This window comes from Sylvia atricapilla, chromosome 19 (genome assembly GCF_009819655.1).
Source record: "Sylvia atricapilla isolate bSylAtr1 chromosome 19, bSylAtr1.pri, whole genome shotgun sequence".
In the NCBI taxonomy this organism is placed as follows: domain Eukaryota; kingdom Metazoa; phylum Chordata; class Aves; order Passeriformes; family Sylviidae; genus Sylvia; species Sylvia atricapilla.
In genome coordinates, this window is record NC_089158.1 from 5,734,428 (window position 1) to 5,760,235 (window position 25,808).

Consider the following 25,808-nt stretch of genomic DNA (forward strand, 5'->3'; position numbering starts at 1 on the left):
AGTAACAAGTATCTTTTTATTTTGTTTTGAGCCCTGGGCCTGCGACAAACTGGGTTTTGTGTAATGTACACGGCAGTACTGCAGCACTTTTCACTACGATAGCTGGGGGATTGCTGCCAACCTCGCCAATGCCTGTGGGATGTTTCTTCACTCAAATATTCACCAGAAACCCCAGATCCTGGGTGTGAAGGGGCAGTTCTGCGGGAGGAAATTTCCCCAGAGCACAGCACTGTGACAGGCATCGCCTCGTTCCAAGGATGGGATCCGGGGATCCCGTCGCAAGAAGCTGCACTTCGCTGGTTCCCCTACCAACAGACGCCGGTCACGGGCCCCTGTGGAGAACTGAAACTGGGAGCCACCCCACAAAGGGCCTCGGCCGGGGCCACCCGCGGGGGCTTCACCTCAGGGCTTCCAGAGGGACGGAGCGGGGGATCTGCCGCTGTGCCTCTCGTCCCCTCCCGTCGGCACGGACCCGCAGCCTCTGTATCACCGCGGGCACTGACCCCTCCAGCCTCTCTCCAGCTTCTCCTTCCCCGGCGGGCGCTGTCCGGTACCTCCGCGTCCGCGGCGTCCTCGCTCCGTCCTGCCGCCTCCCGGGACCTCGGCCGCGCCTTTCCCCTCAGCGGGGCTGCAGCGGCGGCCGCCCCGGGGCCGTGTGGGGAAGGGCGGCTCCCGCTCCCGGTCCCGCTGCCCGGGGCCGCCCGCCGGCAGCTCCCCCGGGCCACCCCGCGAGAGGGCGCTGGCGGCGGCCCCGGGACCGCCGAGTTTGAAAAGTGCCGGTCCGGGCGGAGCAATGGCGGCGATGGCGACCCCGCAGGTGAGCGCTGAGGGCTCGGGGGTGGCAGCGGGGCGAGCAGCGCCTTAGCGAAAGGCGGTACCCGCGCCTTTTGGAGTTCCCTGTGCCTCTTGGGCGTCCTCGTACCCTTTGGCGGCTCCTCCATCCATCTCTGAGGGGAAGGCGGCGCACCCCTCACCCTCCGGGGGTCCTTCGCGGGGAAAGCACCGCTCCGCCCTTCGGAGGTCCCTCCATCCATGCCCCCGCCGGGAAAGCACCGCGGCCCTGCGCCCTCTGGGGGTCCCTGTGCCCTTTGGGGGTCTCTCCATCCCTCCCCGGCCGGGAAAACCCTGTGTCCCGCCCCGCCCGGAGCCCCCGCAGAGGCGGCTGTGGTGAGGGGCTTCACGGCGCTTCCCCTCCTCTGGCGTGGCCGCGCCCCAGGGAGATGGGTGAGGGTGTGGGGAGCTGCTGGGGTCTCCTAAAAATGACCCTCTTCGCCTCAGGGAAATGGGTTCCGGGCCAAGTTGGTGCCTGCTGAGGAAATCTCTGGGCGTCGAGGAGATGTTGGAGGCGAGGCGGCTGCTGGGGCTGGCGCGGGGCCGGGAGGGCAGCCAGGCTCCGTGCTGGGAAAACACTGGTGTCTGGAACAAGCTTCCCGGAGAGGGGGAGATGTCCTGCCCTTTTCCCTTGAGACGAAAGTTTCAAGCCTAATCTGGGAAAGAAGGGACAGAGAGACCCACACAAAGAGCGCTGGCTGCCGCCCGACCCGGTGCTTCCCATCCCGGTGCTTCCCGGGCTCGCTGTTTCCCACCCTCAGCCTTGGAGCTGGGAAGGCTCCAGGCAGGACCACAAGTGCCTTTTTCCTAAGTTAGCCTTCTAACCTTTTCCTAAGTTCCTTCTAAGACATGAATGTGGCTAGCATGAGGCTTCCTGACATGGGTCTCATTCCTACAGCAAAAAGCTGCTGTGAAAGATGGGACTTAAGATGTTCTGGGAATGTTTGGGCTGCAGGGAGGATGGCAGCCTCACCATTGGTTTATTAAATCAAATTATAAATCAATATCTGTGTTAGTGGTGAAAGTGTAAAGGCCAGGTCTGCTCTGGGCTTTGTGCAGGTGAAACTCATTTCCAAGCTGGGCATAATTGATGGGATCTCCCTGGCTGCAATCCAAAGGATTAAGTGTAACTCATACTGCTGAAATTTCTGCTAGTTAGAAAGCAGTCTGGATACTTGGGTATGATACGAGCCTGGCAGAAGCCCTGGGTGAGCTCCAGCATCCCCACTACAAGTGCCAAAAGCAAGCCAATTTCAGCTACTTTGGGTATTTCTCTGCAAGCTGTAAATGCATTTCAGGCTTATATTGGAGACTGACCTTCCTAGGAAGCCCAAGAACAGCTGCAACACAGGCTGGGACAGTGTCCTGACACCCCCCCAAAATTCCTGAACCAGAAGGCAAAAAGGCTGAACCCAAATGCAAATTTTTCTTTCCCATGCTTCTCAAAAATGGAGGATTTTATCTTCCTGGTGCAAACAATGTTGACATTATGACACTCTGATCCACAGAGGGGAAGATGGGGAAGTTGACATTATGACACCCTCTGATCCGCAGAGGGGAAGATGGGGAAGTGAAACATGTTGCATTCTAAATACATTTAGAAATTTAGGCTGGTGCATTAACTGATATTCAGATTAGCTTTTCGCAGAGACTGATGTGGAGGAAAGTTGACCTGAGAACTGCTGAGACTGTACCTGTTCTCTGAATCAATACCCAAAGCTTCATATTCAGCACCTTTTATTGGTATTACTGTTTTACCACTGCTCATTCCTTTGCTCTGGGTGGATCCAGGAAGGGAAATTCTTACACTTATTTGCATAGTTTGGATAGAAGATGAATCTATGTGCTTTTATTAGTTATTTAAATGAGAATTGTAACCATTGAACTCCTTTTAGTAACTTGCTACAGACTGGATAAAGAACGTTTTGATTTTCCAATTTAGGGCTGGTAAAGGTTGCCTGTGACTCAGGAACTCCATGATTCAAGTTCTTCCTCACAAAAACTTTGGATGTCTTTCAAAGCTCTGGCTTAGTTCCTGGCTTTACTAATTGGGCGAGAACTTCCTGGAATCAGGATGTTAGTCTGAACCTTTTTGTTTTGTTACCAATCTGAACAACTCCTATTTTGGCTATTGTGGCTAAAACTTGGATTTAGGCCAACTTTTAAAATGTTTTTTTTTCCTCTTTTTCTTTGTACTATTGAAATGGTAGCAAAAACTAATCAAGGATGTTTGGTTGAGTCTTTGATTAAGTAATTGTTTCTGGAGGAGGCTTTGGATGCACAGCAAACTCTGGAAGTGTATTAATGTACATGAGTAACACAAAGCCAGTGTGGTTTGTTGTTGGAAATGTGGTCAACCAGTGACAGTGTGTGAAAACAAGTCGGGATTCCCGAGCTCTGTCTTCAGGCACTGATGTGCTCTGTGATGTTAAGCCAGTTACTGTAGCAGTGCTTGACCATTTCTTTTGTATTTAAGCCAACAGTGTGAGTTATTAATGTAAGGTCATGAATGCATTCATTGCTTTGGATGCCTTAAAGCTGCGGTTCCTGTTGAAGAGAGAAGCACAAGCTCTTCTTTGGATGTGTTCTGGTGCTGGGTAGCGCCCTTTGCAGCTCCTGTCTGAGTCCAGTGTTTATTTGGGCAGTGAGATAAACCTCTCCTCTGCCCAAACTGGCTGTGTCCAGAGTCTGTGACAGAGCAGCTCTGTCCAGAGCTGTTGCTGAGCCGTATATCACTAGAACAAGTAGTATTGGAAATGGTGTAAAACAAAGCCCAGGACAAGCATGAATGCTGCTAATGCTACTCAAAATAGTGTGTTTAACATGGCTTTTAGAGAACAGAGATTGAGACACCAGTCTGCTCACCATGTCAGACACAGCAGACAGTCAAACTTACTCTTTCGCTTGTTCATTTGTCAAAACAGCTGTAGGGCTTGTGTTTTCCTTCTTCAGGGACAACAGCTGAGAGTTAACACATGTTGTGGCATTCCTAAAAACTCTAACAGATTAGCTGAGATATGTCTTTGAGCAGCCAGCATCAAGGCATAATCAGATAAAAATCTGTATCTAAAACATCATACTGGTAAAAGTTAATGTTGATCAGAGAGCAAATTTTGGCTGAGCTTTGGTTCTTGAAGAACAGAGATGTGTGTAGACATCAGATAACAAGGGGATGAGTAAGATGAAGGTTTTTCTCCATTATGGTTTAAAATCAAATTAAGGCATGTTAAGATCAAAGTTGTGTTCTGTTCTCTGCAATTGAAATGTAGGTTTGTCTTCCTGAAAAATCAGTGAAAAGATTGACTTCAGAATTTCTGAATGGAATGAATGGAATCTTATGAGGGTATTGCTGCAGTGTCATAAAAATGGTTGGACAGTGTTCTCTCTGAAATCCTCTTGCTCAATGCTCTTGGGCTGCAGGGCAGCTCTGTCTTGCAGATGGGCAATGGTGTGAACTTAATGGATCCAAGCTTCCAGCAGAAACTGGAGGGTGAGAAGGAACTGCTTCGCCGGGCTATCCAGAAAGAATTGAAGATTAAAGAGGGAGCAGAAAACCTACGCAAAGCAACAACAGACAGAAAGAATCTTGTTCACATTGAGCATGTGCTGAAATCTTCCAACCGAAAACTGGAGCAGCTGCATTGGGAACTTCAGGAGCTCAATGCAAGGATTGTGATAACAGACAAAGAGGAGAGTACGACAGGTAGGTCTTGGGTCATGATTGACTGGAACATTCTGTTAGAGTGCTTCAATCTCTAGAGATACTGAATTGATATAAGGCCTCTTCTATTAAGGGTTCACGAATAGTGGGAGCCTCTTGGTATTTAGCTGATGAAATTATCTGTGGTATAAAAAGTTCAGAATGGTGCAATAAAGGGTGAAAGGAGATGTAGGGAGAAAACCACTTGAGAGTGGTGGGCATGGGCAATATTCAGGAATAGGTTGCGGGTGGAATTGAAGAGGTTTGAATAGAGTTTCTGAGCAGTTGAACATCCAAGTATTTTAAAGGATGAATGATTAAAAAATGGGAAAAGTGCTTTTTAGGATGGTTCATTGATAAATTAAGAAATATTTACAGATATGAGCTTGAGCTTTATTTGAAAGTGCTTCCCACTTTTTTTTAGACAAGACCTTTTTGCACCTTATTTTATAGCCTAACTTTCCTTCGCAGAGTCACCCATCTATAACCCAGTGAAACGAAACAAAACAAGATGACTAATGGTATTGATTGTGTTGTTTGTGCAGATGGATCTGTATCTCCAGATCCCTGTCTTTGGGAAAGAAACCCAGACCCCATGGCAAGGAAGGTTGAAGCTTTGAAAAAGCAGCTGCATGTTGAAATGAAAGTGAAACAAGGAGCTGAGAACATGATCCAAATGTATTCAACATCCAAGGTAAGCAGGAATAAAGAGCCATTTGGGAGCATGGATTACTGGATCAAAATTGTGTATTAAGTCTATACACAAATCTCTCTCTGATAATTGATGTGGGAGAGAAATTAATTTCAAAGCTTGCTTGCCTGAATCCCAGCTCTGTACTTTGAGTCTCAGCATAATGACAGCATATAAGGGTAGTATAAGAGGTACATTAAGTCACTGACAAGGAAAGAAAGCTAAGAAAGCATTGGTGTTGTAACTGAGTTAGTTGGTGTGATGTTTTGATATAACTGAGTTGTTTAGGATAAGGACAGGATGTGGTAGCTCTTTATGTGAGAAAAATTTTCACGGGTTTACTGGATTCGTATTCATCTCATTTTTTGAGTTTGGCATAATTGTATTTAAAAGTCAAAAGATAATTTAGAACATTTCAAATCCATGCTTATTATGAAGCTTAATTCAATAAGACCAGCAGTGTAAGAGGGCTGTGGTATTTTTATTTGTTCAAAACCTCTGCTCAGAGAACACCGTAAGTGGAGTTAACCAGGGCACAAGTCTCAGTGACCACAGGATTTGGTATTAACTGGGCACGTCCTTGACCTGTCCTTTCCCTCTGCAAATGGAGATTGTGATCTCAGAGTCCTTCATCCTCAGTGGTGCCTCCTTTACATAAACACTTGTGTATTCCATTCCAGAATCAGTTTAGACCATTCGTGCAAGTACCACCTCACCCTCATATGTGAGGACATCATCATCACCCATTTTTAGTGATCATGGTTCTCTCTCTGCATCTGATTTCTTTTGGCAGGAGCGGAAGCTGTTGGCTACAGCTCAGCAGATGCTTCAGGACAGCAAGACAAAGATTGAAATAATCCGCATGCACATTGTGAAAGTATCTCAGTCAGCAGGAGGGATGGAAGATACAGTAGATCCAGCAGGTAACATGCTTTAAGTAACTGATACAGCCCACAAGAGATGCAGACAGAGCCCTAAGATCCACAGTACTTGGTTGATTTTCATCCTTGCTGTGTTTTACCTCCCAAATGGCCAGTGAGGATGGGGACCACCATCAGTCCTTTAGAGCTGCGGATTGAGGAGCTGAGGCATCACTTGCTCATTGAAGCTGCTGTAGCAGAGGGGGCAAAGAATGTGCTGAAGATCCTGGGAGGGAGTCGGGTACAGGATCGCAAGTTTTTGGCTGAGGTAAGCAGACGTTGCTCAGGCCTTCTTGAGAGGGTGGTTTCATGACCCCACATTAGTGATTTAGCGTGAGTGAGCAGGGTTAACCAAGTTACTAATTTGGGAATTTCTTATCTCTCTGTCGAGATAGACTGGGATCACCTTCCCTTCTAGGTATAGTGTCCTGTCCCTTCCTTAGGTGAAATTTATCAGGAACATCAGAAGTGACACTGGGGTTCAAGCTCTATGGGAAAATATTTTGTCTTTGGCCTGTGTTAGCAAGATGTTGTCTTGTTGAGTGTTTTTTAAGCTTACTCTAGTTCATAATACCTGGTCTGAGGCTCTACATGGAAACTTTCTGCCTGCTTTCTGTTCTCCTTCACACTGGTAGGCTCAGGGTCGTTTGCAAGAATCCTCTCAGAAGATTGATCTGCTGCGCTTCTCCCTGGAACGTCAGCTCAGTGAGCTTTCTCCTGATCACCCAAAAAGAGCACTCATCAAACAGGAGCTAGTAAACACTTCCTCTCTGGGAGCCCGGCATGGCAGCATCCAACCCACTTCAGTCATCAAACCTACAGCCCTTACAGGTAAAGGGATCCTGCATGACGTGTTTTTGTGAGGAGGATAGAGTAAAAAAATGAATTCTATTTCTTCTCATTGTTTTTATATGGACAGTGGATTTTCTAGGAGCTGGACTTCTATCTTCTAGGTCAGGCAGAGCTTCTGAGCATACAGATTTGCAGTCTATTAATCTGGAGTCAATTTAAACTATTAACCAAGAAATCATGAATCTGAGAAATTCTGGGACCTCTTTAAGGTCAGGCTGACTGGAATCACTTTATCTTTTACATAATGATATTCTTTATTCTCCTAAAATTCCTCAGGAACACTGGAAGTGAGGCTGATGGGGTGTCAAGATCTATTGGAAAATGTTCCAGGACGTTCCCGAATGACAAGTTCTTCTCCCATCTGTGGCAGTCCAAGTGATTTGAGGTCCCTTTCCAGGACACGAGTTGGCCTGGGCATCCATGGCCGTGGTGTTGCAGGAAAATACCGGAATGAAGAGCCATGTAGTGAGTACAGGGTTCCCTGTTGACCTGCCTGTGGGATACTGGAGCAAAAGGGCTTGTCACTGGTTTGAATGTTGTTACAAGAAACCTGATTTCTGCAGAACTAAGAGAGAATGAACCACATTATGCCTGGTTCTCCTAGAAATTGGAATCTCCTGGAAATTGGTTGGGACGTCCACCTTCAGCATGAGATTTTTTTTTTTGTAAAATGTTATAATCCATGTTTCCTCCTTTGCCCAGATGAGGTTCTTGCTGTACTCAAAGTGGACAATAAAGTGGTTGGCCAAACAAACTGGGGACCAGTCAATAACCAGGCGTGGGACCAGAGCTTTGTCATTGAGCTGGACCGGGTAAGTCTGCCTCAGATTCATGTGGTGTTTGTTTTTCCATTTAACCTTACCTGATTTGCTTGTTTAGCTGCCATTCCACTTAGCTCAACCCTGTATTGCTGCTGTCCCCATGTCCTTTGTTTTGCCAGTTAGCTTGGCCTTCCCCTGAAGGCAGAGAATCTCTGTCAGACATTCAGCTTGAACAGCATCTGCTGTCTTTCTGTCCTTATCTGAGCAGTTTTATTTCATCTTGTCAGTAATGTGGTTCTTAGGGAGCCAAGACACCAACCCCCAAGAGGACGTGTGGCTAAAAAGATCTAAAAACATCAAAACCGGGAAGCAGAAGCACTAAAGAAGTTTTTCATGCCTACTCTTTAGTTTACTGATTTTATTTTATTTTTACAAATACATGTTTAATTTCCAGATCATGGAGCAGTATGTAATTATTCTGCCTTTTTTTTCTCCCCCACCATTCACCCATCCCACCAGTCTCGTGAGCTAGAAATTGCAGTTTATTGGAGAGATTGGAGAGAACTCTGTGCAGTAAAGTTTTTACGTTTGGATGACTTTCTTGATAATGAACGTCATGGGATGTGCCTCTCGCTGGAGCCCCAAGGAATGCTTTTTGCAGAGGTATAAATGTAAGCTTTGTTTCTTTTTCAGGGAATTCTGTCTGTTTAGGGTGTCTGCCCTGAAAGCAGTTCAACCCAGAATACAAGGAATGGAAGGAGCAATAATCTAGAAGGGTAGAATGATACCTGAAACCCTCTTGCATCAATAGCCCATATAAGAATAAGGAACAACATGATGTAATAGATGTGCACATGCCATAGCCTGCAGTGACTCTTCAGCTGCTCCACTGTAATTATATGTGTATGTGCTGTGAAATCCGTTCATTTTCATTTGCTTTCCTTATGAGTCATTGGTGGCACTTCAATTAAACATACAGCTTAATGGTCAGGATTGAATCACAGAAACTGTAGAATCAGAGATCTAGACTCCCTCTGGCTATGCTTATTTTATCATCTTTCTGAGGCTAATAATAGTTTGAAGTCCCATCAATGTAGAGATCATCTTAATAGTCCCTTAAAAGCCACAGTATTTTCTCCTTTGTGTTGTGATGAAAGTTCCTGTGGTTATCATTCCAAAGTAGGATCTGAACCTCATGTACCAAAATTTGCCTCCTCTCCCTGCCTTCTTGTTTTTTTGTGGTTGGTTTGTGGCATTTGGTTTTGGGTTTTTTTTTTGCTTTTACTTCTGTGCCATTAACTAGTGTGTCCATTATCCTATAAATGGGTGTGTTCTTTATGAATGGCTTCACAAATTAGATAGTTTTTGGGAGATGCAAATTGGTCTTAATTCTGGGGGTTTTCTGAATTTCAGGTAGCAGATAATTCCAATCCCTAAACCCACAACTGAACTAGCAGCTGATTAGAGAGTGAATCTGGAATAACCGAGTCTGGAGTCTGGGAGTGACTCAAAACTTACCAAACAGATAGGAATGGAAATTTTGATGAGAAAACAGGCTTGTTTGAAAATTTGGGTTTACAGTTTAAATGGAGAATCCTGACAAATCACTTTGTCTTCTCTGTCAGGTGATGTTCTGTAATCCTGTCATTGAGAGGAAGCCAAAACTGCAGCGACAGAAGCGCATATTCCCCAAACAGAAAGGTGAGTTGCTGGAGAAGTGACTGTCCAGGGTGAGAGCAGGGGTTTGCACAAGCAGGTTCAGCTGTCCTACTCATTCTGGGAGATGTTAAAACTCTTACTAACTACTATGTATGTGAAAGTTTGTTCAGTCACATGAAGTGCAGACAGTCTGGCTGCAGCACCATCTGTAATGTAGTATTGTCATGGTGCTGTTACTCACAATTGACATTGCTAGGAGGATTTAATTGCTAGTTATTTAACAGACTACTAAGCTCTGGGGCCTCCAGCATAACAAGGAGATTGACTTCTTGGAGCAGGGAGGGTCACCAAGATACTCAGAGGGCTGGAGCCCTCTGCTCTGGACACAGGCTGAGAGAATTTGGGCTGTTCAGCTCAGATAAGGCTCTTGGGAGACCTTGGAGCCCCTCCAGTGCCTTAAAGAGACTCCAAGAAAGCTGGAGAGGGACTTTGGACAAAGGTCTGGAGTGACAAGGCAAAGGGAGAATCGCTTCCCACTGACAGGGCAGGATGTTGGGAAGAAATTGTTCCCTGTGAGGGTGGTGAGGCACAGGTTGCCCAGAGAAGCTGTGGCTGTGCCATCCCTAGAAGTGTCCAAGGCCAGGTTGGATGGGGCTTGGAGCAAACTGGAGTGGTGGAAGATGTCCCTGCCCATGGTGGGGGATTTGAATTAGAGGGTCATTAAGGTTCCTTCCAACCCAAAGCATTCCATGCTTCTATAAGAAGATCCAGGGCTCAAACTGTACTAATTTAACCAGCCGTGCTGTTACTGATGAACAGGTATTGGAAGCTTTTCTGGAAAACTCTGAATTACAGAACACTGTAGCATGAACAGACTACTGACTATCTATCAAGTCTCTAGAGCTGGCATCTCAGATTTAAGAGATTTATGGACTGGAATAGCTTGCATACTTTCTTATTTCTCTGCAAATTCTTTTCTTGTGAGGTTGAATAAGGTTAGATTTTACATACCAAGCTTTCATGGCAGTGGAGATAAATGAGATTTTGTATTTATACTCTTCAGAAAGTAGTAAAAATAATGAAAATATTCCAAATGTTTTACTCTTTTTAACACATTTTCAGAAACTTCCTGTTAACAGGCTGCATAATTAAAATGTAGTGTTGAAAGAGAAGAAAACCTGCCTTGAAGTGAAATAAATTTTTAATGTTCCATTCAATTTCAATTTGAAGATTGTTATGGTATATGGAGCTGAACTTACGTGAAATAGCAGATCTGTTTCATCATCAGCATTAATCTTTATTCCTTGAAGAAAAGCCCACTCTCCCAGGAGTGAGCTATCTTTTGGGGTAACCCACAGGTGTTTGGTTGAAAATTAGTTTAACACTACGTGAGACTGTAATTTGTGTGTTGTAATCTTATTGGTGGTTTGACTCTGACTCCTCTAGGGAAGGAATTTCTCCGAGCTCCTCAAATGAACATGAATGTTGCAGCTTGGGGTCGCCTGATGATGAGTTTCCTCCCTCCCTGCAGTTCCATCAGCACTCTGAGTCCCCCACTTCATGATCCTAATCACACAGATTTTCCTCCAGTTTCCCCACAAAGTCATGGTGATACAGTGGCCAAATTGAGTAGGTAAGTGATATCCTGAGTGTTGCATAACACTCTGGAATGGGTGTAGGGTATATCTTAGAATTCTGTTGCACCTTACTGAGGTGGAGCAAGATACTGATGAGAAAAATGTATCTGTCAAAAAAAAAAAAAAAGATGTACAGTTTCTATGTTCTAAAGGAAAGAAAATTCAATTCATTAAATGTCTTCACCAGTGCAGTAACTGATCTATGTAAGGTCACCATGTGATTGTTGTGATAAAAATGCACTCTGCTTTCATGAGTAATGTAGCACTCAGAAGGGACATAGCTGAGATTTTGAATGTGCTATAGAAGAAAATTTCCCCCAAGGTATATTATTTTAAATTGAATCAGTTATTCTCTAAAGACATTATTCCCACTGAGGCACAGGACATAGGAAAGGAAAAAAATTGACTCAGTTACTGTGTTGCTATTAAAATCAAGATTTCTTTAAATTCTTGACTTATTTCTACATACCTGTGTTTCATTAATTTTATAGCATCAGCGAACCAGTATTAGAATGTGAGTCTAACTGACTTTTAATTAATTTAGGAGAGAAAATGTCTTGTTGGTACTTCACAGACTTACGGTGTGAGTCAGGGGGTCCTGTTGTCCAGTGATTTGGACTGAACTAGCCCAGCAGAGGTGATGCAAAGGTGTCTGTGTACAGTGCTCTGCCCTAAGGCAAAATCTTCAATTCTGTCTTACAAATGCAGTGACTTCCCTGTGGCTAAGCTTACATTTGCTGATGAAGCACCACCCAAGCCTCCACGCCTTTTTCTGACAGCCAACTCCAAGGAATCAACACCATCTTCCACAGATTCTCCGGTAACCATCTGAGCTAATTGGGAATGTGATCTTTGCTGGTTGATGTTCTTTCAAGGCCCTGCTCTTCTTATTTGTTTATTACTGAAGAAATTTGCTCTACTTTGGGCAGGTGCTTCTTTAGCTGGCTGATCTCAGGGAATTCAGAATCCAGTGAACCATTTTGGCATGGAGTCTTCAGAAAGAGTTGCATTTCCACCCCACCCTCCTTTTCTTAAAAATTATAACTTGCTTTTCTTGGAGAAGCAAAATTCAGCATTGGGAGTTTAGGGCAAGAGTACAGAACAGACTGACAAACTGCAGAGAGAAAGCAGGGAAGGAGGGTAAGCAAGACTTTAGGAGCAAGTGAGGTTCTTTGTCATTAAAGAAACTGGGCAAAGCCAAGAGCAGCTCTACTTTTCTGACAGGAAGGGGCAGGAAAATTTCTTTGAGCAGTAAAATGGCCTGTTCTACCACATTTTACCCTTTTTCATTTGGCTTTTATGATAGAAGAAACTGCATTCTTTGATCATTGTGACTCTTGATGTGAGATGCCATTTTCTGGGAAGTAAATGTTCTATCCTAGACTTTTTAAAGTGTTTCTTTTAAAAGATTTGACCCTATAAAATTATTGTACATGGAAATAATTTTGTGTGCTCATAGATAATCTGTTTTTATGCTACTTACCTCCAAGCAGAGGCAATGACCATCTGCAAGAATATGTCTGTGATCGTGCTGGATCCTAGCAAAGGAGAAAAATTGGATGTGGGTGTTCAGGTAGACTTGGTAATTTCAGAGAATGACCCACTGTATTTTTCTTTTTCCTCCTAGTGCCTGAAGAGGCTGCATGTTGAGGAAAAGTCTTGCACCACTCCTGTAACAGGATTTCCAGTCCCGGCGTCTCCAAGGTAACTGTGGATAGCATGGGCTGTCTCAGGTCACAGATTAAGGAGTCACTAGGCTCAATTTTTTGAACATGAAGTCTAAAATTCTGCTCAAGGTGTGCTTTGGTTTCTCAGCAGCAAATTTTTAATGCTGAATGTGGACAATACAATGAAAAATCTGCTCTGAACTTCACTTGTTTAAATGTCTGCCATGTCTTATCTGTTCATTAACCCAAATAGTGAGCCTATTAGTAGACTGTGCATTGCAGTGTAAGAGGTGATTTAGTAGAAGGTAAAGTAATTTAGCTGCCTTCAAGGGCTTCCTTGTGTTTGAAGTACTGTGGTGTAGTATATTTAGATGTGTCTGTGTGCTAAGTAATACATTCCAGAACTACTTTTGGCATCCCTCACACTCCTCTATTTCTATTGATTTGCTGTTCATTGTCTCTTACTATGATGAGGGGCATAAAACAGGAAGTTGATTATAGTCTGTGGCACTTATACTGACACGTTTTGTATGTAGTACAGCAGTAAAGATACCCAAGACAAGTAAAAAAACCAGTTTACTGTTGTTGACCAAAGACTGACTTAAAAAGCAGAAACAGCAAAATCTTCATGGACAGATACTCAGCTCTTCATTTCACTTTACTGGAGGAGTATGTTGCCTTTTAAAAAATGACCCTCAACTAAAGCATTTCGGGTGTAGGTTGTTTTGGTTTTTTTAATTATTTGCTAGCAATTTTGTAGCCTGAATTTCCTTGATAACACCTTGTGGCTGACATTACATTCTATGACATCTCTTTATTCAGCCGTTTTCTTCCAACAACATATTGTCTGTTGTCCTGGTGTGTTTTATTTTCAGTTACTGCTTGAGAACTTCTGTTCTTCTTACACTCTTGTCCTCCTAGCACTGTAGACATGTTCATGTCTGATTACAGTTGCTGCTGAGCCTGCTCTAAGGAGCATAGATGAAATTGAGTTTTACTACCCTGAGGATTGGACTGGAGAGGAACTAATCCTGTTATTGAAAGTAACTGAGAGAACAAGCCTAGAAGAGTCAGAATTGTTGCTCCTGTTGCCAGTACAGATGGAAGTCAGACTGCTGCCAATTTCCTTACATCAGGGTTACCTTCTTCCTTTTTAAGTGGCAGAACAGCAGCGCAAGCTTTAGTTGTCAGGATTAGGTGAGAGGTGGTTGGCACAGCTGATTGCTTTCCTTTTTGCTAATACAGAGCTTCTTCCCTTGACACAAACACACAATCCTTTGTTATCTGCTCATGCATCTCTTGGGTACTGTCTCTTTTCTGTTTTTCTGCAGGAAAAGAACAGTTCAGCTCGAGGATTTTCACTGCATTGCTATGTTGGGCCGTGGCCACTTTGGGAAGGTAGTAGAGAAGTACATTGTGGAGGAGGGCAGTGGTTGTGACAATGGGGCTCTGCCTGGGGGTCTGAAAAGGAACATTGCTGTACAGGAGAGATCTGCTGCAGTGCAAATACAGAACAACAAGCCCAGTGCAGCCACAAACCCAGCCTAGCCACACAAGCAGCTGGTAACTGTTATTAACAGTCAAAATTCCTGAGGATTTGTGACTTCAAAGCCTGGAGAAAGCTATCCTGAGAGTGCTAAATCAAAGCATACCATTACCATTCCTTTCATGACAATCAGTAGTGGAAGAGCTCCATTCCCAAAACTGCATAGCTCCCTGTGTGAGAACTATGAGGTTCCTAAAGCACCAGGCCAGCTGTGATAGTACTATTTGGGAGAAGGACATAACTTACACTGACATCCTTCTGGACTGCTGCAGCACAAGGAGCAGAACAGAAGTGCTGTGTTTTTCCAAGTTCCTTGAGTTTGGTTTTGAGGATGACTGTCTGGAGTAGATGGAAATAGTTGGCATCAAAGGACTCAAAGGAATCAGATAAGGAAATATGTGATCATTTGAAGTACAGCTTTTTTGTTGTCTTTCAGGTGCTGCTGGCCCAATACAAGGCAACTCGAAAGCTGTATGCCATCAAGGCCTTGAAGAAAAAAGACATTATTAGGAGAGATGAAATTGATAGGTGAGCTTTGTTTAGAGATGGTACTGTTGCCAGAGGCTACATTACCACAACTGTAATCAAATGTTAGCAGGTATGGTGTGTACTGGCTGTGGTACTCTTAGGATTAAATGTGACCTTAAGACTTGGATAACTAAAATTACAAATAAGGAAACTTAGAATTGTGTTTAACTTTTGTACGAATGACACCTGAAGAACACTCTAAAACTCAAGATTTGGAAATATATAAGATAAATATTATATTAGCCCTCACATTTCATTTCTCTAAATTAAGATGTAAAGATTTTCTTTTTTGTCCTCTTTGTCAAAACAGGCTTTTCTGCTGAGTCTGTTTAACACTGACGTTTTCATTCTTTGAATCCTGGCAGCTTGAACTGTGAGAAGCGAATATTTGAGGTGGTCAATTCTTCTGATCATCCATTCCTTGTGAACATGTTTGCATGTTTCCAGACCCCTCATCATGCCTGTTTTGTGATGGAATACACTCCAGGGGGGGATCTGATGATGCGCATACATGAAGATGTCTTTCCAGAGCATATGGCACAGTGAGTTAGAATTAGCCTTGTCTCCAGGCACTATAAAATTTTAACTTGAATCTCATATATTACCTGATAACTATTTCTGTCTTTTAGGTTTTATACAGCCTGTGTAGTCTTGGGGCTCCAGTTCTTGCATGAGAAAAAGATTGTTTATAGGTAATGCAGCAGAGACTCAAGACACTTGAGCAACTTGAAGGTTGATTTTTCCTGTAGCTGTGTCTGGAACTCACTCTCTTGCTGGGGTTTCTAATCTTTCTGCCTGTCTTTATTTTCCCTGTCACTATCAGCATGTTCATCGTGCTCACAGTAGAGAAAGTCACCTAGAAGCTATTCATCTGGCATGTTGCAGGTGATTAATCCTCTGTGACATGTCAATACATTCTGGGGGGCACCTGTAAGTCACTGCTTTCTTTTTCACTGGGATAGTCAGGTAATTTGTCATGCTGTTGTGGAAGCTCCTTTCCAGATGAATAAGCTCCACTCAGCTCCAAGCTGCTTTGTGAGCCTTTCATTTAGGGGAAAATATTAATCAATTAAGGGAAGTCTTCCAAATAATGCATGATTAAACCAAATGTAGACTTCACTCAATCTAGATTTTATTTTCTTTATTAACACCTAGCTTCTGCCTCTTGCAAAAAAACCCCCATATTTGGTGGCAATCTCAGTCTTCATCCACTGTTTTCTTTCATCTCCTTTGCATGCAGGGACCTGAAATTGGATAATCTCCTTTTAGATGCTGAAGGATTTGTGAAGATCGCAGATTTTGGATTGTGTAAGGAAGGTGAGTAACTGGAGAAGCTGAAATTGAGCCCTCAGGATCAGGGCTTTAATAGGTGTTTGTGTGTAACTTATACTAATCCCCATTTAAAAATTAAAATCAAAAAAAGTCAAACAACAAAAAAACCTTCATCTATCTGGTCATGATGAATTTGGGAAGAATACCTTGTGTAATCTACAAGAGACTCATGAAAACATTTAAAATGTGCTTGTTTGCTCAAAGGAGCCAGAATATAGGATAATATAAAACATGTAAATGAGTAAAGGAGCAGTGGAACATTCAGAAGTTCCCTTGGGTGTGCTGTTTATTTAAGCATTGTCTGCATATTTGTTATTTGGTGTCGTTGGGGGCCTCAGGTTTCACACTTCTCACTGGCAATTCCCCTTGCCCAGGTAACAACATCAGGTGACAAACCATAGCTTTTAGGAGATGAGGCTGCATCAGATGCATTCAGTGCCTTGTGCTGGATTTTACCCAAGTGTCCGTTTCGTACAGGAATAGGTTTTGGGGACCGGACAAACACCTTCTGTGGCACCCCTGAGTTTCTGGCCCCAGAAGTACTGACGGACATCTCGTACACACGGGCAGTGGACTGGTGGGGCCTGGGTGTGCTCATTTATGAGATGCTTGTTGGTGAGGTAAGGCCAGCTTCCTTCAGGGGATCTCACTAACCACCCGAGATGAAATTTTCCTAAATGTAGACAACTATTTATTAGTACTTTTAGTTGCATTTTTCTCATTCATAGTGCTTGCCAAACAGTAATTAATCCATACAACTCCCTGCTATTCTCATGCTTATTTAATAGTGAGGAATGGGTGCTATGTGGGTTGAATAATAGAATGTCCCAATTGCAGTCACCATTCCCTGGAGATGATGAGGAGGAAGTCTTTGACAGCATTGTCAATGATGAAGTCCGGTATCCACGATTCCTTTCAACTGAAGCACTTTCCATAATCCGTAAGGTAAAGGGCTGATGGGTCTCTGGGAGCCTGAGGAATCTGAATTTACTGTGTAAGTGCATCCAGAGGGGTTTGATCAGGATTGTATAGCACTTGTGTGTGTAATCTAGAGCTGCCTGCATAGGCTAAGGAAATATTTAAAATTTGAACATATTTTCCCTTCCTTCTCTTTACATAAATGCAGTTCTTCCGTGTAAGGATGACTAAGCAGGCTGCTTACTGTTCCTGCTAAGTCTGGCACAGAGAAGTGTTGATTCAAGGGCAGCAATGTCAGAGCCATTCAGTGGAGATGACTGGATTCAGTTTTTGAATGTGACCCCATAGTCACAGGTGCACAATTAAGCTGAGATGCTCCATGCAGTTTGTGGCAGGTATCTTATTGCTGTTGGCAAGTTGTTTACAAGGAACTAGGTCTGAGCTATTCCTGGCAGATGATGACCTTGGTACAAAGTGAGAATGAGGAAACACCGAGGGATCAGTCCACCTCCTTTCTTTTGTTTTTCTCTCTGGAACAGATTATTTCTGTCCATCCTTGTTCCTATTGTTTAATTTTGAACTGATATTTCTGCAGCTGCTTCGGAAATGTCCAGAGCGTAGACTGGGAGCAGGGGAAAAAGATGCAGAAGAGATTAAAATTCAGCCCTTTTTTAAGGTAGGAACTTGGTTTATACCTCTCCCTTGTTTCTTGCATTTGAGCAGAGTGTGATTTGCTCTCTGTTGGTATTGAGGCTTATTTCCCTTTGTTATCAGAGAGATCTTTGTGATAGTTTCTGTTGCACCTCATTGCTCCATTCAGGAATATGTGTTTCAAGTCTGCCTTGAAATGACATTCCCCAAGTCTGTTTTCTGGGGTCTGTATGCTCCCAAAGCTGGTTTATTTCTGATCGTGCTTCTTCTATGTACAAATATACTTCACTTTAGAGACATGAACAAATATTCCTTTTAAAATCAAACTGCAGCATCAAAGATGTTGTGGTGACAGTGATTGCCAGTCAGTCTATTTGATCACCTGCATTTGCAGGAGACATAACTCTTAAGAGAAATGGAGATTAAGTTGCATTGTGTCAGGGGTATGTGTCTGTTCCAGGCAAAGGTGTTGCCATCCCTCTTCATTATTACTCATCTGCTCAAGTTTTTAGCCTTATAACCCTTGTCTGACTTTGCACTGGAGCAAGAAAAAACTTGGATGTCAGCAGAAATTGCTGGGATCCACCTGGCCACAGCTGAGCTGTAGTTTTGTGCCTCCTAAAAACAGCTGCAGCTGTAAAAATACACTGCATGGAATCTCTGCATTACCTCCTGTGCTGTTTGTTTTGGGGCTTTTTTCAGTTCTTTTTTTTTTAATTTGTAGAAATAAGACATGTTGCAAATGATCCATAATGGAGGTTGCAATTCTCCCTCTGACTTTCACATTTCATAAATAATCCTTGTGTCAATCTGGCCTGTTGCCTTCCTTTTATTACAGGGAATGGATTGGGATGCCTTGTTTGCCAGGAGGCTGAAGCCCCCCTTTGTTCCCACATTAAGAGATCCAACTGACATCAGCAATTTCGATGAAGAGTTCACTTCCCAAAAGCCAATCCTTACTCCTCCTGAGGAGGTTTCTCTCCTAACCCGGAAGGAGCAGACTGTCTTCAAAGACTTTGACTTTGTTTCCAGACACCTTTTAGATGTGTGATTCCTGGGCTGTGAAAACATGAAGAGATTGTTACCACCTTGAGAGAACATAGAGAAGACTTTGCAGGGCCAGTGGAAAAGCCAACAGGATTTGTAGTACAGATAGTGCTGATGATCTGTAGTACAGGTAGGCTCCAGAATGAGGTGCCCTGCAAGCTGAATTAACCTGAGGTGGGTTTTCCAGCCTCGTTTGTTGGAAGGATCTTGGATGTCAATTACCTTTAAGGAATAATTAATGTTTGACTGGGTATATCTTCTGTCACTGAATGTAGATGAAATTTGGAATTTAAGCTGGACTTGAAGAAATCAAATCATCTCTGCAACCCAGGTTACTCTTTGCAAAAAGCCTAAGTAAGTAGTGTGACTTTTTCAAGTTGTAGCATAGTAGGGGAATGGCCACTGATTTTCTAGAGATTCCCTCCTGGTAATGATTTTATGCCATTTCCCACTCATAAAAATGTGTAAGCCAGACAAGGAATGGACTTTAACACTACCAAGACAATGATGTTTGATAATCCAAGTGATTTATCAGAAGGAAGATGATTCTTTCTACTTAAGGTTGCAAACTCCTAGCTATTGTTTTTAATGATATGAAACGCCACAGCTTTGCACATTATTTTTTCTTTTTTGAAAATAAAGTTACCTTTCCATATAATAAATATTCAGCTTTTCATCTTATTTGTGTCAGCTGAATGTTTCAGATCAGGGCTAACCAAAATGCTCAACAGGTAGAACTTTAGTTTTTTTCCGTAAGTGCCAGTAGTAATATTTTCTTTCTTTCTTCTCACTCAGGTTGTCTGTGCACATATTGCACGGGGTCATCAGCTGTCAGATACCAATTACTACAGTCAGGTTATTCTCCACAGATTTTATCAGTGTGTACATCCCGTATAATTTTTTGGGACAACTAAATAATGACAGTACTGGAGAATCAGTGAGTTAAAGGTGCTGTAACTGCCTCATAATCTGTCTTGTAATTATACTTGATAAGATACATTTTCATGTCTTAAAATCATGTTAGCTCATTGGGCAGAAAGGGAAAGGCTATTAGAGATAAGGCATCTGATGCAAACAAGGACATAAATCATTGTTCTTTCAGTTTATCTTCACCAGATGGAGACAGGAGTGGGACTAAGGCAGCTGCGCTGTAGCTGGAGACAAGGATCTAGGGAATTCTTAAGCCAAGGCAGGTCCCAGTGCTTCAGGATTCAGTGAGGTAAGAGCTCTGTTTGTGCAAACCAGAGACATTTCACACTCAACCTAGATTTTGTATTTTCAGAGCCAAGTCTAGCTACTTCTGGAAATTCCCATGTACAAAGATCCTTTCAACCTCCCACTCACTCTGGCAGTGCACTGGCCTGTTTAGAGCAGGATACACATTTTCCTCACTCTTGTTTGAATGGCAGTTGCTGTTGGCCCCTGTGGTGTGTTTTGTGGCTTTAGTTCAAGGCCACTGTGCCATGGGAGTAGCACAGTGGATTGTTAGCACAGGTCAAACCTAGAACTTGGGTTCAAAGAGAGAGTCATAGAGAATTTAAAAATGCATATTTAATATTTTATTTTATAATTTATGGTTGAGTTAAAGGAAATGGTAAGTTAACACCCAGGTGTATTTTAAAGAAAAACCAAACAGAGCAAAACTGCTTTGAGAGCTGTTGTACCTACTGATAAACTTTCACTTGCCTGATACATGAGGAACCAGGAATTGCAATGTGACAGATGATCCACCCTTTAGCAGGTACCACACCAACACAAGCAAACTGCAGAATCCTTCTGAATGGTGTAGTAGCTTTACAAAAATAATCCTTAGCATTCTGATATCCCTCTGATGAAACCTGTACCCTGAACAAACCAGACTGTGCACAGATTACAAACTCTGGAGCTGGTAAAAAAAAAGGATCTTTTGCTGCATTTAAATTGCTTTCGGACTGTCGTGCTGTGTTAGTAACTACACTGTCTTTTCATGAATGTTCATCAGCTTTAAACCCTGAGTGCTTCTGAGTTGGTGTTAATTCCTGAGCCAAGACAATTAAGGCACAAGGTAATTGTAACTATTATTTTGTTGTGGTGGTTTTTCTTGTTTTGTTTGTTTTTGTTTTAACAGAAAAAGGACTAAAATTCACAACACAGACATTTTTGTTTTAAAGCTAAGATCAGTCATCCCAAACTTCCTTTTAGTTCCCCATGGAAATCTGAAGTATGACCTTTTATGTCAGTGGAAAACAGGTCCTCTTGCTGCTGTCCTGAGAGCTGTCAGCATCTCTCATCTCAGTTAATCAACCAGGGCCTGGCAGCTTTTCTCTTGCATTGAAATTGTATTATTTTATTAAAATGTCACTAGTGAGTTGAGGTGGTAGTAGTTTTATCAACAGTGTTACTTGAGTTAGGCATGAGGTACCCACCTCTGCTCCTGCTTCTCTCCCAAGTTACAGCAAAGGCCTGAGCACAATGTTATCTGCAGAAATAACACAGTAGCCAAGGATTACTCTTCTGTCCAAAGGAAAGTGATGGTATCCTTCTTCACTGACTTGATTCAAAACAGTGAATTGTTAGCACCATCATCAACTTAAAAACCTGTGAGGAAGCTACTCAGGGCATCACAAAATACAGGTTAATTATCTCGTAAGATTAATTGGGTGTCTTACAGCTCTTTCTCATGCACAGTAACAGTATTAAGCCTTAAGTCTTTGTGGAAAGCATTAAGTTGAAGCATGTGGACAAGATAAAATTTGCTTTTGACTCTAAATATTTACTCAAATATTTTTCTTACATGCCTGATGCTACTGCCAAAAGGCACAAAGGCAGTTCTCACAGTCAGAACCTGGCTGAAAAAAGGCCACAAGAGTTACACTGATCCTGGCTGGTTTTATCTGTAACTGCTGCTGTTCCCTAGCAGCAAAAGGCGAGGGAGACCTTGGAAAAGTCAACACAAATAGTCACACTAATCTTGCATTTCTTCTGGAGAGATGTGGATGCACTTAACAAAAGAAAATAAATTTAGAGAGATACTTTGCTCAGTCTGGAAATCAACTCTGCTGGCTTTGCCCTTCCCAGAGCGGGATTCTTGCCTTTAACAGTGTTATTTATATACAAAAAATAACCCTGACTATCCCTGAAATGTAATTTGCAGATGAACAGGTTGTGGAGCAGGTTGCATAGTCCATGATGTATTAAAGTTCAGTGCAAGGAAACAGAAGCCATTGCATTAGCAAAGCTTTACTCAGCAGCCTGCCAGGTGTGTTGGCACACTGGCGCTAGACAGGCTCAGTGTTCTTGTGAAAATAGATGTTCTCCCATGCAGTGAGGTGGCGTGAACAGAAGAACCTCCAGAGATTGAGGATTATCCCTTGGTCAAAGGGGTTCTCCAGCTCGGAGTGCCGCAGGTAGGAGATGCGGTGGTGGGACATGAACTCCCAGGTCGTGGTGTTGCATGAGATCAGGTACAGCTGGGAAACAAGCAGCAGCAGGACCACAATGGTGAACGTGAATATCAGAAGGAAGGACACAAGGAGGAAAATGTTGTGCTGCACCCACTCCCAGGATTGTTCAAAGTAGAGGCCTGACCTTTCAATTCAAACAGAAATAAATCTGCAGTTAAAGAAGCAGAACTAGTTTCATAAACTAAGCAAATGCGATGACACATTTCAGTTTGATTCATAACTAATGAGCTGCTGATAATCCTCGACTACAGAGAGGTAATATACTATGAAGTCCTGAGAGACTGCACCATAGGGATTGGAATCTAAGTTTAGAAGATGCTGTTTCCCCTGACAGCTGTGAGACACAATCACTCTGGGTTAACTCCTCTCCTGAACACCTGGAACCGTGTTGGAGTTCCCAGCACTTGAATGTGTAAACAAAGATCATGTTATAGTGACTGAAGCAAAATGAACTATGAAACCCAAATTATCAAATTCTGCTCAAGATTAGGGGGCTCCAGGATGCAAAAGAGGGTAAGGATCCAAAGCCGCCACTGCTATGTTCTATGCCCGCCGGAGGAGCACCACAACTTTCAGCAACCTCAGAGGTTCAAATGCCATCTCCCAGCCTTACCAGGCAACATGGCCTCCCCACAGGAGAACCACAAGCTGCACGCTCAAGTAGACTATGAAGAGGGGGTGATTCCTTTCTCCTACACAGTTCTCAAGCCAGGGGCAGTGATGGTCATAGCGCCGCACGCAGTGCTGGCACAGCTGGCAGTGCTTGGCTCGCATGGGTTGCTGAAAAGCACAATCAGAAAAAGAAAAAAACCACTGGCTACAGTTCATGGCTGTCCCGCTCCTGTTTGATAGAAGAGAACATCATGTAAATCTGTCGTTCTTCGCAATATTGTCCCTAAAAAACTCACTTGTGAGACAACAGCACATCAACATTGCTAAGACAACTCAAAGGGATTATGATTCTCCTGGTCAAGACCCAAATGGGTAGCATTCAATTTAAATGACTCTCCCACACTCCTCCCATCTTCACATTTTATTATCTATTACTATTATAGGAAGTCCAGCGTGCCAAGGAAGGAATCAAAGCCAATCAGCATAGTCAGGAAAGCATGAGCCAGTGTATTGAGGTGAAAAACTAGGACAATTGCTATCAAACAGATTGAGCAGGGATGCAATGCTTTTTGAGGATGCACAGAGAAGTACTTCCATGTGAGTACAAGACACTTGCACAGAAAACAGCTCAATTACCAGGCACAAAGAAGGTAGAAGACCTGGCAGAGAAAAATAGTGCTTCCTAGGATTTGTCCCCTGCAGCGTATAAGTACTTTGCCAGCTTTTCCTCTTGCAACAAGCTCATTCCTCCTGACTGATATTCTTCAGGAATTTATGGGAGCTGGGGTAACGCTTAATTTCATTAAACTGATAAGGATCACTCTGAAAACAAGCCTTTCTAGGCTTTGGGCAAACTGTTTTAAGAGCTGATTTCATTGCTGTAATTTCTCCTTCATGCTGTCTTTTACCATTCAGGCCAATGAATTGTTGTTTTAAGGCCTCTGAACAAGTTCACAACAATGAGCAGATCCCACATGTCACACTCACCTGCCTTTCTGACTATCGAGGTGTTTTCAAAATAATTTCTTTGATAGTACTGCAAGGTCTGGCTTTACCTGGCAGTAAAAATGTGGAATACAATTTTCTCATGGCAAAAACAGTTTTTTATTTCTATAAGCCAGAAGGGACTTGTTTTAGCCTTGGAAAACTGGCCTGTGTGCCAGTGTCCATCACTACTACTTGTGTAGCTACACAGTCAGCCTATGAGCAGCAATTACAGATGATCAACATCAGCTGAAGAACAATATAAGCTTTCAAATCACTCATCCCTTCCTCTTGCAGCATGTTCTGGATGCCCACCTTCACCAGGCAGTAACCACAGCGCCGCAACTTAATGTCACCTGGAATCTGAGGGATCACCACACCTTGTCCTTTATTTTCACCTTCCTACAAAAAAGAGAAAGGGAGGCACTGAGGAGGGTTCTTGGGCTGCTGTCTAGACATGACTGAGCTGTCTTACTGGATCCTTTTACTTAACAGTTACACAGTGCTTGTTATCGCTATCATTAGGAACAAAATAATTCCTTAGAATACCTACAGAAGCTGCAGACAGTTATGGTACAGTGAGAGAGAACAGGTTACTGTAACCCTCCGAAGAATGTTTGCACAGAGGCAGAAATAACCCTGGACAAGATACACTCTGGTACAAAAACAAGGTTAGACTTCACTTCTAAACACAATAACAATGTCTTTTCAGTATGAGCAGTGCTAATTAGTCATACACAGCCAACACTGACATTAATGATGGATGACTAAGATTGATAATGCTTTTTTCCTACACTGTCTATAAGGCAGTGAACCTTGAGCAGACTGCAAGTTACTGAAACTTTGCCATCTCCATTTATTTCATTGTAATTTGTTTGTGGACATGTTCTCTGAGAGGGCAACAAATCCATAAAGAGTTCAATAAACAGAGCTGCAGAGAGCACTGTGCCAAGCCTGCCTTTCAATTCAGGGCTTCTTAGCAGTGGTTATCATAAAATAGGTGATTATACACAGGGCACTGCAGCCTCTGCTCTAGGAGAGGACTTGGGCTCAAATGGCACAGTTATGTACAAGGGCAGTGTGGTGTGAAAGGCACATTTAAAGCCTGTAAACCCTATTGGTGTTACAAAATACCAGTGTGAGACCGTCTGTCCTCATCTCCAATGGTATCTGCTTGTGTCCTTCATGCTAGCACAACAGAAACTGTTTCAGAATGTTCTTATCTACCAGAGTGGAAAAAGTAGAAAAGCCTACAGACTGCAGAGCTACTCCACTTTTTTCTGTTCATGAAGGGATTTACCTTCACTTCCTCTTCAGGTTTAACAAAACCTGGATCCATGAGGGACACCTTGAAGTACAGCAGAACCGAGCATAACACCAGCAAAACGAAGATCAGCGGCTGAAGGAGCTCCCCGCGCTCCTCTTGCTTTTGGAGATCTGAAAGGTATCCCAAAAACACAGAGCAGCACTCCTTATGAAGTGTCCGGGTTTTTTCCCTCTGGCCTCACCAAAGGGTCACGCATCTATGAAAAGGAAACGGGGAGAGACCTGGCGGAGAGAGGGCACGGGGCGAGAGAGAAGAGGCTGAGAAGGAGCTCCCCAGACCCCCACCTGCCCTCGGGGCACCCCCGGGGCGCGGCCGGGCGCAGACAGCCCGCGTCCCGCAGGGGCCGCACATCCCGGCCGCGATCCCCGTCCTCCGCCTGCCCCCGGGGGCGGAGTGACCCCGCTCCCCGCCTCACCCGTGCGGTGCAGGAGGAGCCCGAGCAGCAGGGCCGCGCTGAGGGCTGCGTGTGCCGCCCGCACCCAGCGGCCGCCGGGGCCCATGGGCCGCCGGCTTTACGGGCCGCGGGGCTCCGCCGGCCCGGAAGGGCTCCGGGCAGCGCTGCCGGGGCTGGACGGGACACGGGCAGCGCCCCGAGGCGGGGCCAGGGCGGCCCAGCCCTGCGGGGGAGGCTCCGCTGGGATGCTGGCCTCCTTCTGCCCTCCCGGGCTCGGCACACGCCGTGAACGGGGCGCTCCTGGATCC

General features: G+C 43.8%; 2 protein-coding genes across 2 annotated transcripts; one reads left to right on the plus strand and one right to left on the minus strand.

Moving 5' to 3' along the window:
• Positions 1–764: 764 nt before the first annotated feature.
• On the plus strand, positions 765–19,416 carry PKN3 (protein kinase N3). The gene is made up of 22 exons (XM_066332696.1): positions 765–817; positions 4,252–4,534; positions 5,077–5,225; positions 6,016–6,145; positions 6,259–6,410; positions 6,778–6,973; positions 7,271–7,459; positions 7,697–7,806; positions 8,275–8,418; positions 9,381–9,456; positions 10,861–11,047; positions 11,760–11,871; positions 12,679–12,755; positions 14,050–14,116; positions 14,701–14,792; positions 15,158–15,334; positions 15,422–15,484; positions 16,033–16,109; positions 16,602–16,744; positions 16,962–17,069; positions 17,638–17,718; positions 18,532–19,416. Exons 1-22 carry the CDS (start codon positions 794–796, stop codon positions 18,742–18,744), a joined length of 2,850 nt encoding a protein of 949 aa, XP_066188793.1. The 5' UTR covers positions 765–793; the 3' UTR covers positions 18,745–19,416.
• An 860-nt stretch (positions 19,417–20,276) lies between these two features.
• On the minus strand, positions 20,277–25,714 carry ZDHHC12 (zinc finger DHHC-type palmitoyltransferase 12). Its single transcript, XM_066332698.1, has 5 exons — positions 25,522–25,714; positions 25,080–25,216; positions 24,095–24,181; positions 22,797–22,963; positions 20,277–22,307 (listed from the first exon to the last, which is right to left on the minus strand). Exons 1-5 carry the CDS (start codon positions 25,604–25,606, stop codon positions 21,998–22,000), a joined length of 786 nt encoding a protein of 261 aa, XP_066188795.1. The 5' UTR covers positions 25,607–25,714; the 3' UTR covers positions 20,277–21,997.
• Positions 25,715–25,808: the final 94 nt, after the last annotated feature.

What these genes read in the sequence shown, in the direction of transcription:
- ZDHHC12 (XM_066332698.1), bottom strand. Translation starts at nt 25,606, where the DNA reads ATGGGCCCCGGCGGCCGCTGGGTGCGGGCGGCACACGCAGCCCTCAGC. An exon ending in GCTCCTCCTGCACCGCACGG is followed by an intron (nt 25,217 to 25,521) that starts GTGAGGCGGGGA and finishes GATACCTTTCAG; the next exon opens with ATCTCCAAAAGCAAGAGGAG. An exon ending in GTGGTTACTGCCTGGTGAAG is followed by an intron (nt 22,964 to 24,094) that starts GTGGGCATCCAG and finishes TGTGCTTTTCAG; the next exon opens with CAACCCATGCGAGCCAAGCA.
- PKN3 (XM_066332696.1), top strand. Translation starts at nt 794, where the DNA reads ATGGCGGCGATGGCGACCCCGCAG. An exon ending in TTGTCATTGAGCTGGACCGG is followed by an intron (nt 7,807 to 8,274) that starts GTAAGTCTGCCT and finishes CCATCCCACCAG; the next exon opens with TCTCGTGAGCTAGAAATTGC. An exon ending in GAGAAAAAGATTGTTTATAG is followed by an intron (nt 15,485 to 16,032) that starts GTAATGCAGCAG and finishes CTTTGCATGCAG; the next exon opens with GGACCTGAAATTGGATAATC.